The 19,232-nt window shown below is 41.9% G+C and overlaps 1 protein-coding gene across 1 annotated transcript; it reads right to left on the minus strand.

Moving 5' to 3' along the window:
* Positions 1-982: 982 nt before the first annotated feature.
* LACTB2 (lactamase beta 2) lies at positions 983-14,477 on the minus strand. The gene is made up of 7 exons (XM_075272134.1): positions 14,329-14,477; positions 9,655-9,818; positions 8,629-8,755; positions 5,762-5,940; positions 4,567-4,715; positions 3,183-3,264; positions 983-1,635 (listed from the first exon to the last, which is right to left on the minus strand). Exons 1-7 carry the CDS (start codon positions 14,451-14,453, stop codon positions 1,592-1,594), a joined length of 870 nt encoding a protein of 289 aa, XP_075128235.1. The 5' UTR covers positions 14,454-14,477; the 3' UTR covers positions 983-1,591.
* Positions 14,478-19,232: the final 4,755 nt, after the last annotated feature.

The following is a 19,232-nucleotide window of genomic DNA, read 5'->3' on the forward strand; positions in this document are numbered from 1 at the left end:
TAATGCAAATGTCATGCGGGTGTCATTGTCACGAGGAAGCAGTTGGTGATGATTTTTAGGGTTTTTTTGGTTTTTTTTCCATGCCGTCCGTTTCCCCATGCCTTGATTAGAACACATACAAATTTTCAGGCAACTCCGTCCATTGGGTCAGCCTGCACATGACTCCAAACACCTGAGGTTATATTATGGCCACCCTGTAGATGAAGGTGCTTATACATGCTATAAAAGTGACTGCCTGGTGCTACCCTACCGTAGAGCTTTCTAAGATGTATGCCACACGAGATTCAACATGATAGGGATGCTGAAGCCCTGCTCACCCCTACATCCAGGACACTGCATTAGATAACCTGTTCATAAGCCTGAAGGGTTAGGAGGACTTTGTACACTCACATGACCCAAAATACATGATCTTTAGCTGTAATTAGAGATGATTTAAAGGACACATCGAGCTCCTCAGGATGCTTATCTTCAAGACAGAGGATATCCATTTTCCTGTATTTTATAGGACATAGACATAGGCTTACGGTTAGGGGTCTTAACAAACCTCCACCAGATGGTATCTGTGTAAATTGACACTCAGAACATCGTTTGACTAAAATACAGAAGATTCGGGCACTGCAGCTCGTGAGCCAGTGTATTGTGTGGGTATGACTTTTCAATCAGTTTTTACTTTTTGTTTTTAAGGTGAGATAAACAGGACGGCAGCAGTCTATGACTGACCTCAGCTGCAGTTTTATTATGCAGCATACAAATAGTATTTGTTTAAATCATATTCACTATGCTACAACTGTAAGTTCACCTGAAGGAATTTGGCAGAGACTAATGCAGGGCGCTGAACCCCCCCCAAAAAACCCTGCTCAATAGAGCTGTGGATTCTTTGGCTAATTGAGCCGCAGGACCTGCAGACATTCATCTAAGCCTAATCGGCAACTCCATGGATAGAGCACTGCTTTTGGCTTGCCGCTGCAGAAAGCTGGGGGATGTAAAGTGAAGAGGAATTTGAGGTGGAGGTCCACTGGTTAACCAATGGTGAACTTGTAGCAGCTAACCCATAGAGATTGCGCGCAGTGTATCCTCAGTATTAGCCTCCCTAGCAGTCAACATTGGAGTCCAGTTTCTCTTACCCTTGGTTTTGAGCTGGTAATGCCATGGGAAACTTTGCATTGACGCTCAGGTTCCCTGAAGTGACTACAGCAGCAAATATTCCTTCTGAATAATTCATACATGTTGCTTTGTTCTTGTTTTATTTAAAAACTTAATTCATCATTTAAGCAACACATACAATTTTTAGTTAATTACAATTATCTAAGTTACTGTACATCTTGAAGACTGCCTGTACACCGTGCCCCCAAATCATGGTAACCTTATGTGGATTTCGCTAACTGACGAGCTGTCCTTGTATTTGCTATTTGAGACCATAGTTATACAGGTGTGGCCTAACAATTGTCAGTAATCTACAGACAGCTAGAACGACTATGGCGAACAATATATGAGCCCCCTAAATAGTTCTGTGAATGTCCATAAGGTATTCCTGGTGTTCCCATTTCAGTGAAGCATTCTGTAGATTTCATCAAGATTCTTTCCTGTTTCCTCATAAGTGACTTTTCCATCTGACACTTGGAGACTCTTCTTGTACTGCAATGAAATGAGAAAACAAACAATTGTATAGGAAGAATCCAGATTGCTATTAAATAGATGCAGATGTGACCAAGAATTATGATTAGCGATTTCATTGAGGACACTAGAGACGCCTTACAAGAGCCATTGGCACCGTGAAGAGGTTACAAACCAATGCAGATAAAATGAGAGAAAATATTGTGCAGCAACTACTGCTGGGGGCAGCAACAGCAACAATAATTATTATGGGAGAGCAAGTCAGGATGAGGGCTGGGAAGGCAGAGTAGGTGGCACCTAGGGCATCATTGTGGGAGTACAACTTATAGTTAAAAGAAAATAGGAAAGCGGTGTCTAAATATTTTTCTGAAATGGCTTGGTACTATGTGAACTATGCATCAATCACTTAAAGGGGCTCTATCATAGGGAAAAGTCATTTTTAACTAATCACATCCTTGCATAGCCTTTAGAAAGTCTATTCCACACTTACCTTTAGTATGTAGATTGCCTCAGTGGTTTCTGAATAAGTTCATTTTTATTCCTATGCTAATTAGACTGGGTGCACGATACATCGTGCACCCCTTTTGCTATTGTTTCCTATGGGAGTATATGTACTGGCTGATGATGATGATGATGACTCAGCTTCCTGTTTGCACAACACATAGGAGATAATAGTAGAGACGAGTGCTGCTGGGAACTTCCTGTGCTGGCTGGAAGCTCATTAGCATATGAATAAAAACAGACTTATTCAGAAACCACTGAGGCAATCTACATACTAAAGGTAGGTGTGGAATAGACTTTCTAAAGCCTATGCAAGGGTGTGATTAGTTAAAAATGACTTCCCAATGATAGAGCCCCTTTAAAAAAGACCTTTCATGTCCTCTGACATAGGCGGTATTATATACTGCTACAAATCTGACAGTGCTCTTTGCCTGTATGTGCTCCGGTGCCAGAGATATCTATGCCATTAGGTTCGGCACTGATGTCCTGTAAGGCCGGCCATTCTGACATTGGAAAGGAATCGATGAAAATAACAGCACCAATCTCCCTGGCACCGGGGCACATACTGGCAAAACTGACAGTGTTATGAATTCAGCACAGTGTCAACTATCTAGCAGTATATAATACCGCTCATCTCCAAGGACATGAAAGGTCTTCTTTAAGTGATTGATTTCCTATCCCATAGTTATTGTACTGAATGTCAGGGAACACAGGTGGTGGAGAACTTTTTGAAACACCAGCCTAGAATACCAAGACAAATTTTCTCAAAAGTGTGGGGGGTTATCGAGAGAAAATAAATATCTCAGATTTTTCCAAAACTGAAATGAAGTAGAATAGGTTTCATAACATGGACACATTTAAGCTCATTTACCATGTAAGACTTGGGAAGCAGGGTAATGAATGTAGCAAAACACAGAGGAAACCTGCTGCAGCCCACAACCACAACTAGAGACTGGTTTTTTAACAAGACAAAGCTACACAAGAGAATGGCCTAAATATTACAATAATATTCTGAAATAGCCAAATAAAAGTCCAGATTTCAATACATTTTACAGTTTATAACCTACCTATTTTACCTTCCTTCTTTAGTTTGTGTAAGTGATGGGTTAGATTGAATTCTGCAGCTGCATGCAAATGCTCCGGGGTGTCCTGTAGAAATATTAACATTATGATTGTAAGGCCTAATAAAAGGAAAAAAAAAACTATAAAAGAATTACATGAAAGAACGAGAAGTCATGTTCAGTCTGCACAGCGCCTGCATGTATGTCATGAATGAAACATGTAACGTGTTATAGATTAGTTGTGTAATAGTCTGCCTTTCTACTACTCCAGAATTGTATGGTAACTGTCCCCCCTAGTGGTGATATTGAGATCTCACACTTTCCTGTGAAATTATACTACAGTTTCTCCCAGGCACCAGAGTTGTGTGTTCCTAGTATAAAAGTTAAAGCTGGCCCTCCCTAGAGTCTTCTGCAGCATACAAGGAAAGTCTGTTCAAGTGAGAGCAGAATACATGGCTGTAGCATCCCGCGTCTGGCTTCTTTATGTTAAGACCTCTACAAGGTGTCCTACTATGCAGGAGAGGTAGTGTGTATACTGGCACCCACTAAATGGTCCCAGCCAAACATTTAGGTGAATGATAACCGTATTATCACTGGGAAACACACAGCTTCCGTCCTAACTGATCACTAGAAAGGGCCCCACGCCCAGCAGTGAGTAGCGGCGGTCACTTTTTCACTCCATTTATCTTCAAGACATCCAACAAATACAGCTGAGAACTAAACTCAGCTATCTTGCTTAAGCCCCATAGACATTTAATAGAGCAGCAGGGCACATGTGTGACCTCCACTCCATTACAACTCAATGTGCTTGTGCAGTGAGGAGGAACAGGGGGCTTGGAGTCTAGAGATCAGTGGGGGTCTCTGTGGTGGGGTCATCAGTAAACATACATTTATCACCTCTCTTGTGGATAGGTGATACATGTTGTTTTAGGGTGCGTTCACACGATGTAAAATGGAGCGCAAGCTGGCACGTATACGCGTGTCAGCATTTTGTGCGCTCAAAAAGATCCCATTGATTTCAACGGGAGTTACGAGCGTATACGCCGAGTTATTTTGTGCCCGTAATTTTGCGGCAACAAAATTACGGGTGCAAAATAATGCGGCGTATACGCTCGTAACTCCCATTGAAATCAATGGGATCTTTTTGAGCGCGCAAAATGCTGACACGCGTATACGTGCCAGCTTGCGCTCCATTTTACATCGTGTGAACGCACCCTAATAGGATAACCCCTTTAAACCAAACCTAAATTACTTCACTACGTTTTGAGAAACATGAACCAAAAACTGTATGCAAAAGCTAAAAAATGACAACCAAAGTAGTCGTCATCTACACTATTACCTTTTTGGCAGTTCAAAAGTTTCAAGCAGTAGCAGAGATCCGGTCATTTACCTTATACACAATTTTAACAAGTTCCATGGCGGTCAGTGATTTCCCAGAATTCTCTTGCAAAGCTTGAAAAATTTGCTGTTCTCGAGCTTGCCTATGGAAAATATACTCCTGAATTTTGGCTCTTGCACCTTCAACTACAGGGCCATGACCTAAGGGTTAAAACAATGGAAATGTAATCACAATGGTAAATATCTGAAATATAGCATGCCATCATAATAAGGGTCCTTACAAAGGAGTAAAAACCTATGTCCAGAATGAGGGTATTCCAGAGGTTTACAGACAGGGTTATGGGACAGCGACACAAGAAGTGGAAGTTACAATAATCATTTAGGATTTCTGTTGTTAATCTGCATTATCTTTGCAGAGATTGCTTAGAGGAACTCATTGCATATTGGGAAAAATGTCATTATCTTGACAATGAAGGCAGCGATTCACGAAAACACTGTTTGATTCAGGTGACCCTAACTTATCTATTTGCGGGGCTGGGTCGATAAGCTGGGTTATGGTGACAGAGTCAATGAACACTAAACCTAAAAGTTACTGATAAAAGGAATACATTTGCCCATACAGCAGAGATCTGTTCTGTTTTCAGCGGGTGAAATCTTTGTGTCCTATTGAAGACAAGGCAGGGAGAGGCTTGTTGGCTAAAGGTGCATATTGTGGGGTAGTTAGCTCGGCAGAAGCAGCGGTGTGGACCCAAACAGTCAGGACAGGGACACAAAATGTGCAACAAACTGGTTTATTTAGAAAAAACTGAAAACTGAATAAACTTTGACTTCAGGCACAAAATAAACAAAAACAAATACAGCCTTCAGTCAGAAACAAAATAAAAACCTGCTCGTCTGAGCTAATAGCTAAATAGAACGGAACGAATCAAAAGTCCTTCAGGCTGTCTTTTTGTGGAGTGCCAGTGCACTTGTGTGACTGCTGTTCCAGTGACCTGAGATTGCAGTCCCTGCAGCCCCATAGCAGTGAATAAAGTGCTGGTCACACAAGCACATGCACTGGGGAAAGCATGGGGTACTTTCGGTCACATTCTTCTCATGGATAGGGGATAAATGTCCTTAATGATATAAAACTTTTACACTGCTCCCAATGGTGCCTGGAAGCAGCTCATCTCCATCTCCACCCTGAAAACACATGCATACAGACTGATATCCTGGGACACACACAGAGGTTTCAGAACTATACTAACCTGGGTAAATTTTGTCAGCCTTCACATCAAGCAACTTTTCTAAGGACTTCATGTAATCGTACAGCTCCTCAAACACAGCTGTTCCCTCTCCAAGTATGCAGTCCCCAGAAAAAATGGCATTTTCTTCCAATAAAACCAAAGCCATGTGATCATCTGTATGTCCGGGTGTGAACAGGACTCTAAATACAACACAGGCACATAATCATCAGTAATTTGGTAGAAATAAATGGCCTACATTGGTTTTGATATACAGATCAGGCCCTCACATTAGAAGTGTGGGGAAATGGTTGTGCCCTGGATCATGGATTCTTGACCAATGTATTAAACTGGTCTGCAGATCATATGTTTCTAAGGGTTCCCTGCAGATCTGTCCTACAGTCATAAAACATACATGTTCAGATCAAGTGTTTCCCTTGCAGATCATGGTTCCTTTGTCGACCAGACCTAGTAAGTTCTCATCCTGCATTTTCATAGCTATGGTTAAAGGAATTTTATCATTAAAATCACATTTTTTCTCGATCACATGTAGGAATAGCCTTAAAAAAGGCTATTCTTCTCCCACCTTTAGATGTCTTCTCCGTGCTGCCGTTCGGTAGAAATCCCAGTTTTTGTCTGTATGCAAATGAGTTCTCTTGCAGCACTGGGGGTGTCCTCAATGCTGCAAGAGAATTCTCCAGCGCCGCCTCCATCTTCTTCAGGAACGGCCTCTCTGAGCGTCTTCTTCCGGAGCTGGGTTCAATCTTCTAGGTCTCAGGGAGAGCCGGCTGTGCATGCCCATAGATCACAAGAAAATGGCCGTTTACACCAGCTTACTGTGTACGTGGCCACAAGAAAATGGCCGCTTACACGGCTTACTGTGTAAGTGGCCATTTTTCTTGTGGCCGCAAGCATACGCAGTCTGCTCTGCCCGAGGCCTAGAAGTTTGAACCCTGCTCCGGAAGAAGACGCTAAGAGAGGCTGTTCCTGAAGAAGGCGGCGCTGGAGATTTCTCTCGCAGCATTGAGGACCACCCCCAGTGCTGTTTGAGCACTGAGGACCGCCCCCAGTGCCGCAAGAGAACTCATTTGCATACAGATGAAAACCAGGATTTGTACCGAACGGCGGTGCGGAGAAGACATCTAAAGGTAGGAGAAGAATAGCCTTTAAGGCTATTACTACGTGTGATCGAGAAAAAAAATTTGATTTTAATGATAGGATCCCTTTAAAGCCATGACTTTACACTCAGCCAATATCTCCTTTCCTATGAGCAATATTTTATCAGGAACTATAATACATACACACACTAGTTATCCTCATTTGTGCTACGGAGAATACTTCTACTACATGTGTCAATATCATTTCTTGCTTTGGGTATCTTAAGAACAAGGCAAACATATACAGATGAGTGAACACGTGTTTGTCACTGGGGAGAGGGGAATAAGCAGCTGCCAGACACCTGGAGGCATGTGATCTTCCTCGTAAGTACAAAGGATTGGTATAATGAAATTCAATGTGCCCAATCCTTCTTTACCCTGACATCATCTGTCTAGGGAGTGTTAGCACAACCCCATACATGTAAGGAAGTTTATAGGTCCCACTGAAATTGGCAGGTTTGGCTGATTTTGCTCTTATGTGTATGGCCACCTGAAAGGACGTTTTCCAACCCAAAAGTAGTTTTTCAAACTGATGACCTACCCACATATGGGTCATCAGTATGTGATCCGTCAGGATCTGACACACCGGACCACCACGCAGATCAGCGGTTCCATGTGCCAGAAGCTGCTCGTGGATGGGCAGCACATGCAGAAATGCTCCTATACCAGTAATAGGAACGGCGCTACAATTGTCTGGAACCTCCGCTATACAGTGGATGGGGAATAGGAGCAGTGCTGCCTGTACATTAGCATCTTATAGGAATTTATCATTTGTGGAATTTTTTTTTTCCTGAATTCTGTGTTGTTGTTTGCAGGAAATTTATCAAATGTCAAATCACGTTTAACAAATTTGCTGTGTGTATAAGTGTAACACTTCTGTCCTGAGATGTTGCTCTACTTACTCCATTAACCCCGTACTGGAGTGGCATTGAAGCATTTTTTTTTGCCAATAAATCCCCTGTTCAGAAATAGCTTTAAAAATGCCAAGTATGGGGGCTTACTACACAGCACAGTGTAATTTTGTTCAATGTATAAACACTTCGCTCTTTCTAGTGGTGGGAACATAGAAAAAGTCTCATAATGTCCTATAAGGAGTCATAGGGGTGGAGCTACTCCTCTAAAAAGCCAAGCTGGTTATTTGCCACCTGGCTTGACTGACATTGCACAGGCCAGGTACGTCATCACATCCAGTGGCTTTTAGCACATGTGGAGAGGCAGCCAAAATCAGTACATCTAGCACCCATGGTATTAAAATGGGAAGATGACCTCATGGCTCTAAATGTTGGTGCATTTTCCTTCTGTCCTGGTTTTGATACATACAACTTGTATCTGGCCTTGGACAGAGTTGAATTTACTTGGTATCAATCCACAATAGTGCCAGCACAAACATGGACAGTACAGTCACTGAGTCTTCCTCTTTAAGCTGAACTGTAAAGGCTACGTTCACACCAATTGGAGACTGTTGCAGTTTGTCAAAAAATTGGCAGAGGAAAAAGACTTTTTTCACTGCCGGTTTCAGTTTAAGAACGACTAACCCCATTATAGTCAATGCAGTCCGCCAAGCTCCGTGTGTATCCACTATTACAGTGGTTTGCCCCTCTGTTGTTCAGGTCCCCCGAAGGATCTGAACTACAGAATGGCAAATCTAGTGTGAACCTAGTGTAACTCAACCATACAGGAGTGTGCGGTGGATCTTCTCACTGGGGTCTACATATGTGCCGTCCATGTACTTACTTTAGGGTTGCTCCCTCAGTTGTTATCACATCTCCATCTTTTAGATATTTGTATTTTTGTTCTCCATCGCCAATGACCTCCTCTTTATATGGGTTGCGAGGAAGTTTTCTAATGCAGGAGTTAGAACCTATAGTAATAATAATAATAATATTAAAATTCATTTTCTATAATACAGGTTACATACTTTGTTCCAATTCCTCATTATTTTAACGTTTATCTGCTTGCTGTACAAACACAAAAAGATCACATTCACAGGCTGAAAACCTGTCATGGTCACACAACTGCATGACTTACATAGGTGGCTGTACACATTAAAATAAAGTTATTAAGTGGCTCAATGCCTGTTCTAATGTGTGTGGCTGTGATAAGGGTGAATTCACACAGGGCAGATTGGTTGTACAAATACCTGCAATTGTTCTAGAATTCTGAATGGGGTTTACTGAAATCATGTACCTGCTACCAGAACATCTACTTCTTGTGTCACCCCTTCTACCTCAACAATTGCAAGATCTTGCAAGCAAGGATAGGCCAAATGAATGGGTGAGAAAGAGTCCTGCAGGTTTCCATCTCCTGCCTCTGTTTTGTGCAGGAAACGGAAACCTGCAGAACGGAGACCGGGCGCAGATGTGAACGAGCCCTTACATGTGTCAAACTTGTCTAGTAAAATTCTGTCTCAAAGTAAGCCAACTAAAATGTGGTATAAACGTAGACTAGATAGTCTAAAGATACACCATTTTATCATCCAGCATCAGTTACTGTGATAAATCTGCTGGATTTTCAGACTGCCTAAGTTTGCACTGTCTGACTATTAGTAAATCTGGGCCATAGTAAGCACACAGCTCACCAGATATAAGATATATGCTACTTAAGCAATTTTTCTGCAATGTTCTAATTTCCATGTCTAAAAGTGGGATATATTTGGGCTACTACATGATTACGATGAATTTTCCAAAACCTATGGTGGAACCCCATGAGCCTATACATGATCTTCTAATGGAATAATCTTCTACAATATTAATGACCCACCATTCAGGATCTCTCTGCATATATCAGTAATACCCCCAGAGTGGTCATGGTGCCAGTGAGTGACGATTATTTCTTGGATGGCAGTGCTGGATTCATTTAGAGCTTGCTTTAGAGTGTTGATGTATTCTGGTACAGCCGGCTCTCCTGTGTCTATGAGTATCCTCCTACATGAATAAAATAACATTTATATAGTAACTGGTTTGTCAAATATACAGCAAAGAAATGTCCAAGATATCTTAAAATGTTAAATTGAGTCTGTGACCAGGGTGAAGTGTATCACACCAGTAACACCGCTATATAAGTCAGGCTCACCTTAATGTTACACCTTTTTCCCCCATGAAAATTTGTGTCTCATTTATTACAATATGCAAGCGAGCAGTCTGGAGCACTGAGGTCGGCTCCATTGCTCCAAACTGCTGCGCCCCACACTGCTCTGATCTGCTGCCGCAAACACAAGAACACAGGGTCAGGCAAGATTTCAGCATAGCGCCCTGGCCATGTCACTATAAGAAGGTAGGAGGACAGCAGGGTGTATTAGAGCAGTATGGGATGTAGCAGTTTGGCGCAATGGCGCCCCCCGCAGTGCTCCAGACTGGTCATTTGAATATTTTGAAATAAATAAATATCTGAGCATTGGAGACATGAATATTCATGGGGAAAAGGGCATTATATTCAGGCGAGCCTCACCTATCTGTCTGTCACTGGTTTAGTTTGCTTCACCCTGGTGACAGACTCCCTTAAATTTTCTGTGGCTCACCAGCCTAATGGAAATCCAGGGGTCTGGTTTTATCGGACATTAAGACGGGCTAATGCCCCAATTATATCTGTTAGAAACAGAACAGTCGCTGGAGTAAGAAATAAAACAACCAAACAGGGAAATTCATCTGTATTTATAATGGTCTGATAAAAGTTGATGCGAAAAGGATAAGACTGATGTAAAAGAATAGACTTGTAACAAATGCAAAATAGTTGTTAAAAACGGACACAGACATGAGAATATTATGAATTATTTATAGCTTTTATTATACAAGCCCGGGGCACACAAGCATATATGGGGCATATATGGGGTACTAATCCCTTGTTCCATAAGTGGGTCATTCCATGTCAAGTGAACCAATGATTTTTCCCTCTATATTTTTAATTCTTTTGAGATTTGGTTATTTGGTAATAGTGTGTCAGAGAATGCAAAATGTGAAGAAAAAAAATTCTAGAAATTTTATTAGATTTTTAATTGATTTTCAAAGTTCAGAAAAAGTGTGAATTTTTGTGTTGCCTGCCTTTACATTTCTCCTCATAACTCAGGCTAGAAAAAAGATAGAGAAACAAAATAAACACCACTCTACTCAGAACTGTCCAGGATTTCACCAGATAGGTCACAAGAGGATCTTTGTTAATATTTTACCCATGTGAACGCAAAATTTTAAAACGCATTACCAAAAAAAAAGTTCAATTTAAAAAATTTCCAAAAATGCACATGTGCCTGCTATGCTCCGAGCCACATCTGTACCAAAATTCAAGTTGGGATCGCGATGGGATCATATTTTAAAGTATAACTATTACAGTGTCGATTCAAAAATCTTGTATTCAAATCTGTTCAGCCTGTGGTCTAAAAGTGTGAGGTCTGTAGTTACCACATAATCCAGGATTTTCAGATATTATTGTATTATTTTATTATGTTACAGCTTAGGAGGCATTCACTCTACCGTTGGTGTCCGTTCAGCAGTGACAATGGTTATTGTTCATACAAGATTTTAGCAACATTTTTTTTTGTTTGTTTGTTTTTTTTTTAACCATCGAGGTCTATGGGCAACGGACATATAACGGTCTCTAAGTGATAGCCATCAGTTACTGTCCGTTTGTGTCCGTTATGATAGGTGTCCTTTTTTTGGTGGTTTTTTAACAGACACCAATGGTAGTGTGAACCCTACCTTAGAAGAAGGAGAGGACAGAGTAGAAAGCTTTGTTAGGGCTCAACCTGAGAATGAACAGGGATAGACAGTAAATGCAGAGCAGATGGCAGGCCAGCAACTCTGTCAGTAAGAGATCGTTCACATATGTGCCCCGGTCTCCGTTATGCAGGTTTCCGTTTCCTGCCCAAAACTGGGCAGGAGACAGAAACCTGCAGACATTTTTGAAACCCATTCAAATGAATGGCTTTGGAAAGTGTCCGGCCGTGAGCGCCGGTGAGCGTTTTGTGCTTTCCGCGGCAAAACCGTTTTCTTTCACCGGACACAAAGTCGGACATGCAGGACTTTGTGTCCGGTTAAAAAAAAAAAAAAAAAAAAAAGTTTCGCCACGGAGAGCAAATGGTCTGTCAGGTTTCTGCTTTCTGTCGGCAGAAGACGGAAACCTGAAAACGCAAATCAGGCGCTGGTGTGAACCCAGTGTCATGTGAAGTATCTGTCCACCGCAGAGTCAGGAAGTAAAACAGAGCTTCAGAACTTTCATGTCCTGACTACAAGGAGGAGGACAGTTTGTTAAAACATCAGTTACAGGAAGGAGAACCCATCAAAGGGACTCAGCCATACCACACTGTCATTCCATGTAGTGAAAGAAATAAAAACAAGGATTTTTTCATTCCGTAATGACAGTGAAGTCCATGAAGTGGTAGAAGGTGGCACAAGATTGGCAATGGATGACATAACTAGTTCTGTGACCTGTGAATATGATCAGCGCGGATGGCTGGCTACTGGACTCTCCAAAGATTGTGAAAATGAAGACGCAGAATTGACTTTTTTGCATCCTTCGGGTCCAGCACCATCCTTTGTGTATCCAAGAAAACCAGACATTTTAAAACTTAACAAAAATCAGATATTAAAGGTATTCAATCATTAAAATGACATTTTTTCTCCCTTCTTCCGGCACTGGCTTCAAACTTCTGGGCATGCGCAGTTGGCTCTGCCCGAGGCCCAGAAGTTTGAAACCAGCTCTGGAAGAAGACACAGAGAGAAGCTTTTCCATGCAAAGATGGAGGCGGCGCTGGAGAGTTCTCTCGCAGGATTGGGGATGCCCCCAGTGCTGTTTGAGCACTGAGAACTGCCCCCAGTGCTGCAAGAGAACTCATTTGCATACAGAAGAAAACCGGGATTTCTACTGAACGGCGGTGCGGAAAAGACATCTAAAGATAGGAGAAGAATAGCTTTTCTTAAGGCTATTCCTACGTGTAAGGAAGAAAAAAATGTCATTTTAAAGATTGAATCCCTTTAACTCAGGTGGAGCCGAACACCATGACAGGCCGGACATACTCCGACACATTGCTAGTAAGCGCTTATGGACAAGATTACATGTCACTCACTAGAAGGGACACATTGATGATAAAAGGCCAGTAGTTTAAATACGTCCTATTAATTGTTTGATTAGTTCATATTTTATAGAATGAGGATGTAACTCCTGTACTATTCTTCTTAATAAATTACATGTTTAGTGATAAAAAAAAATATTACATGTAAAAATGTGTTAAAAATATTGGTTCTTTTAATCTTGTTAACATATAATTAGGGTGAAACTGTATTTAGAAAATCCCACTTGAGGATATGAGCAGCTTTTTTCTTTCGGTTTGTTCAATGCATTCAGGTTGCAAATGCTGAACAAGTTGTGTTCTGATGATAAGATTACGGGACGGCACTTACGGGATTTGTTTTTTAGGTTTCTTTATTGTTGCCTATAAATGTTGAATTCAGCAAGTTGTAATATGAAAAGAAAAAAGGAAGAAGCCACACCAACATAAAATCAGATGATTCAAGGCTTAAAAAAAAAAAAAAAAAAAAAAATTGATCCCAATTTGGTCCCAAGTTGAAACCCTGTACACATAGAACCAAGAACACAAGTAACACACATGCAATTTTTTCACAATTTTAAAACATACTTTTTTTTCACAATTGCGCATCAAAATTTTGAATTTGATTTCTCCAAAAGAAAATATAAAGAAACATCATCTTGTGACATATCAAATGAAAGCCGGTACCGCTCTGAGAAAAATGATGCCTCTCCCTCCTCTGTATCTTAATTCTAGCCTGAGATTTGATTCAAAATGTAAAGCCATACAGGCCAAAATCTGCGCTTTCTTAAAACTTTAGAAGTTTGTAAAAAATTAACAGATGAAGAAAAAAAAATTCAGTTTTTTTTTTTATTTGTAATTAACTTAAGTTGTACTTCATAAAAATAAATAAATCTAAAGATGTCAAGCAAAAAAATTATTCTTATTTGGATCACATGATATGGAATGAGCCAAGTACAGGTTGTAGATCCAGTGTTCCTAATGCACAGGAGAGGCTCAGGCTCTGGATTGTGGCTGAGTTTAATCACTATATATTACACTGACACTTTATGTCCTGTTAGTACATAGTACAAGGACTATGGGCAGGGGGGTAGCGATCAGTACTGGGCCCGCAGGCCTCTCTATAAGAATACATATAGGGGCTGTTATAGCTTAATGTTACCCCATGGGGCAGAGTCTGACACCCCAGTATAAGGAGTCTTCATTATGTTCTGACACTCCCCCCAGACGGCTCCTGCACAGAGCGGCCGCAGCACTACAAGTCCCAGCATTCCCTGCTGATCACACACACTGCAGTGTCTACAGATCACCTGCTGCACAACTTATCAGGTGTTGCCTCACTAACGACAACCACTAGAGGCGCTGTGCTCCCACAACACCGCCGTGCAGCTACTTACCTCGGGCCGGTGCCCACCAGGTATGTGTTAGTGCCCTGTAATGTCATGGGCCCCGGGTTACAGCCCAGCACACGGATCACCCGGGAAGATAACTGCTCTATACGGGGCAGAAAGGACAGCGCCATTCTGGATTCCTGTGTGGTAATCGTCTGACGTCGGGGCGTCACGTGACAAGTAAAGTCACATGGTACAGGAGAGACGCACTAGTCTACACAGGGGAAAGAGAGGAGACAGGACGGTTGCGTCTAGAATGGAGTTGCTCCTGGTAGGTCCTCCCTCCAGTCACCTCACTAGTGAACGGGCTAGAATGGAGTTACTGTAGGGAGGACCTACCAGGAGCAACTCCAATCTACACAATTCACTAGTGAGGTGCTGGAGGCAGGAACTACTAGAATCAACTCCAATGTAGACTGTTCAGTACTGAAGTGACTAGAATGGAGTTGCTAATAGGAGCTGCCGCCAGAAACTGCAATCTAGTCCCCTCACTACAGGAGCAGCTACGGTAGAGTGGAGTGTCTATAGGAAGGAGCCAGAACTGGCCAAGAGAGACATTGTATATGTATATGATTATCAATAAGAATACAGGAAATACACATTCCTGGACATAGATACATCCTGTGAAAGTTTGTGAGTTTGGATGTTTGTGGGTTTGTGTGTTTGGATGTTTGTGTGTTTTGGATGTTTGTGGGTTTGTGTGTTTTGGATGTTTGTTCCTCAATCACGCAAAACCCGCTCGACCGATTTGGCTGAAAGTTTCCACAAACATAGTTAATACACCCGATTGCGCAATAGGCTACTTTTCGTCACAATAGCGCACATACGTTTGTGCCAGGACCCCCACAAAACCCAAACTCACACCACCATCTCTGCAATCTCACACACTTTGGACCATAGCAAGCCACAAAATTCATATTGCCCTCTACAGCCTCGCCCCTAACCCCACACAATCTCATATACATATACTTTACCACTTTGCCCCTCACCTTAACGATACAGGAGGCTCTCTTTAACGCTCCGGAGCAGCCATGTTTGCCGACCCCCACCGCTCTGACAATCGGCGACACCGCCCACCTATGTCAATACCCCTAGGAGGTCTAATAAATGCAAAAAAAAAAGTTTTAAAAAAATATAAAAACAAATAAAAAGGATTAAAAATTCAAATCACCCCCCTTTCCCTAGAACACATATAAAAGTAGTTAAAAACTGTGAAACACATACATGTTAGGTATCCCCGCGTCCGAAATCGCCCGCTCTACAAAGCTATACAAATATTTTTCCTGTTCGGTAAACGCCGTAGCGGGAAAAATGGTCAAAACTGCCAAACCGCCGTTTTTTCACTGTTTTGATTCTGATAAAAATTTGAATAAAAAGTGATCAAAGCAATAACATTTCCCGAAAATGGTAGAACTAAAAAGTACACCCGACCCCTCAAAAAAAGACGCTCTATACATCCCCGTACACGGACGTATAAAAAAAGTTACGGCTGTCGGAATATGACGACTTTTCAAAAAAAAAATTTTAACACAGTTTTGGATTTTTTTAAAGGGTCAAAAAGTACTGTATTTTTCGGACTATAAGACGCACTAAGGTTTTAGAGGAGGAAAATAGGGAAAAAAAAAAATTTTAAGGAAAAAAAATTGGTGAAATATTTAATAACCTAATAATATAATATTTCACCAATGTAAATAGAACCGGGGGCTTTCGGACACAGGGATACCAAATGTGTATGTGTTTCACAGTAATGTTTTTGTTTTATATGTATTCTAGGGATATGGGGGTGATTTGAACATATATCTCTATCTATCTGTCTATCCGTCTATCCGTCTGTCTGTCTGTGTCTGTCTGTCTTTCTGTCTATCTATCTATCTATCTATCTATCTATCTATATCTAATCTATCTCATCCATGGATGGAAAGAGACACCCTGCAGTGAAGCTATGCAAGAAGAGAAAAAGGGGCGGGCCAGACGGGTGAAGGAGGTGTGGTTTTCTAAGCAAACTTGAAAACATGCCTCATTCACCCGTCTGGCTCGTCCCTCCTTCACTGCCTCTCACATCTTGCTCCGGCAATAAAGCTACACAGACAGGGAAGTAGGGGCGGGCCAGACGGGTGAAGGAGGCATGGTTTCGAGAAAACCACGCCTCCTCCTCCCGTTTGGCCCGCCCCTCCTTCCCTGTCTGTGTGGCTTCATTGCCAGAGCCAGATCTGAGAGGCAGTGAAGGAGGGGCGGGCCCGACGGGAGAAGGAGGCGTGGTTTTCTCGGCAAGCTTGAAACCACGCTTCCTTCACCTGTCTGGCCCGCCCCTACTTCCCTGCCTCTCATATCTCGCTCCTGCAAAGACGCGACACAGACAGGGAAGGAGGGGCAGAGCAGGCAGGCACCGTGCTGCTCTCCTTTTGATTCACACAGACGGGACACAGACGCTGCACACGCTGCATTCGGACTATAAGACGCACACACATCTTCCTCCCATATTGGGAGGAAAAAAAGTGCGTCTTATAGTCCGAAAAATACGGTAAATAAAACCATATAAATTTGGTATCCCTGGCATCGTAACGAAACACAGAATACAGGGGACATGTCATTTTGGTTGCACAGTGAATGCTGTAAAACCAAAGCCCGTAAGAAAGTCGCAGAAATGCATTTTTTCGTCAAATCCACCCCATTCTGAATTTTTTCCCTGCTTCCCAGTACATTATATAGAATAAACAATGGTGGCATCATGAAGAAAAATTTGTCCCAGGAAAAATTAAGACCTCATATGACTCTGGGAGCGGAGAAATAAAAAAGTTATGGGGTTTAGAAGGAGGGGAGTCAAAAACGAAGAACGAAAATAAAAAAATACCATCGGCGGGAAAGGGTTAACTTCAAATACTTCTGTCCCAAAGTCACTATGTAAAGTTTCTCACAACACCGTATAGCAGCTCAAATACAAATTAACTTCAACACAAAAGTCTCACGTATTCTCTGAATTACAGCAAAAACAAGATACAAACTTACATTTCATATCCCATACCTTATACACACTACGAAAACCTTACCCGCGCCTGTATATACCCACTGCTACAATCACCGCAGACGAAGTCGCGGGTACCAGCTAGTATATTATAATTGTGAAATGTTTGTGGGTTTGGATGTTTGGCGGTCAATCACGCAAAACCCGCTCCACCGATTTGGCTGAAAGTTTCCACAAACATAGTTACTACACAGGATTGCGCAATAGGCTACTTTTCGTCACAATAGCGCACATACGTTTTTCCCAGGACCCCCACAAAACCCAAACTCACATCACTATCTCTGCAATCTCACACACTTTGGACCATAGCAAGCCACAAAATTCATATTACCCCCTACAGCAGAGGTCAGCAACCCCTGGCACACATGCCAAGAGTGGCACTCCTGCCATATTTCACTGGCACACCAGCAGCACAGGACCTGCAAGAGTTAAATGAAGTCGGAGCGTCCCTTCAGTGCTCTGCTAGAGCTGAGGCATAAGGACACTCCCCTTCTCTCACTGCCCTCCAATGAGAGGGGTGCAGGAAACCCAGGGGGTGGAGCTTAATCGCTCAGGTCTCTGCCTGCTATAGTGATCGCTCCTGCCGTCTGCATCCTGCAAACGTTCCCGGAGGAGGACAGGAAGCTGCTAGTAAAGTGAAGAAACACACAGGTCCCTTCCTGTAGTTCCTATTCTCATTAATGTCAGGCATTTGGGGTTATTAGTTTAGTGTTAGTAACTCCATGTGCCTCACATTAATAGGAATAAACCCCATCATGTCCCTCATATTAACCCCTGTGTGCCTCATATAAAGGTTACTAATATGTGAGACATATGGAGGGACTAATAAAAGACCTCAGTAATGAAGATACTTAATTATTACCTCCAAGTCTCTCACATATCAGTAACTCTTACACAAGGGTTAATGTGAAGGACATGATGGGTTACTAAACTGTCATGCACAGGGCCAGACTTTATGTTGCTTGCTCAAGAGTGTCCTGTGCCCAAAACTTACATGTACTGGCGGAAAATAACAAATCATACAATGTCGTATATCCAAGTATATTAACCTGAAATACTTTTGTCCCAAACACACTATGTACAGTTTCTCAGAACACCGTATAGCAGCTGAAATACAAATTACATTTAACACAAAAGTCTCACGTATTCTCAGAATTACAGCAAAAACAAGATACAAAGTTACATTTTATATCCCACACCTTATACACACTACTAAAACCTTACCCACGCCTGTATTTACCCAGTTCTACAATCGCCGCAGACGAAGTCGCGGGTACCAGCTAGTATATATATACAGTCTTATGAAAAAGTTTGGGCACCCCTATTAATCTTAATCATTTTTAGTTCTAAATATTTTGGTGTTTGCAACAGCCATTTCAGTTTGATATATCTAATAACTGATGGACACAGTAATATTTCAGGATTGAAATGAGGTTTATTGTACTAACAGAAAATGCGCAATATGCATTAAACCAAAATTTGACCGGTGCAAAAGTTTGGGCACCTCAACAGAAAAGTGCCAGTAATATTTAGTAGATCCTCCTTTTGCAAAGATAACAGCCTCTAGTTGCTTCCTGTAGCTTTTAATCAGTTCCTGGATCCTGGATGAAGGTATTTTGGACCATTTCTTTCTACAAAACAATTCAAGTTCAGTTAAGTTTGATGGTCGCCAAACATGGACAGCCCGCTCTCAAATGATCTGAAAACAAAGATTGTTCAACATAGTTGTTCAGGGGAAGGGTACAAAACGTTGTCTCAGAGATTTAACCTGTCAGTTTCCACTGTGAGGAACATAGTAAGGAAATGGAAGACCACAGGGACAGTTCTTGTTAAGCCCAGAAGTGGCAGGCCAAGAAAAATATCAGAAAGGCAGAGAAGAAGAATGGTG

Source organism: Leptodactylus fuscus, chromosome 4 (assembly GCF_031893055.1).
Source record: "Leptodactylus fuscus isolate aLepFus1 chromosome 4, aLepFus1.hap2, whole genome shotgun sequence".
NCBI lineage: Eukaryota > Metazoa > Chordata > Amphibia > Anura > Leptodactylidae > Leptodactylus > Leptodactylus fuscus.

Bases quoted from the DNA above. Each gene is read 5' to 3' on its own strand.
- LACTB2 (XM_075272134.1), bottom strand. From the start codon at position 14,453: ATGGCGCTGTCCTTTCTGCCCCGTATAGAGCAGTTATCTTCCCGGGTG. The intron at 5,941-8,628 runs GTAAGTACATGG...TGTTGTATTTAG, and splicing joins ACTGAGGGAGCAACCCTAAA to AGTCCTGTTCACACCCGGAC. The intron at 3,265-4,566 runs GTAAATGACCGG...ATATTTCTACAG, and splicing joins TTGTTAAAATTGTGTATAAG to GACACCCCGGAGCATTTGCA.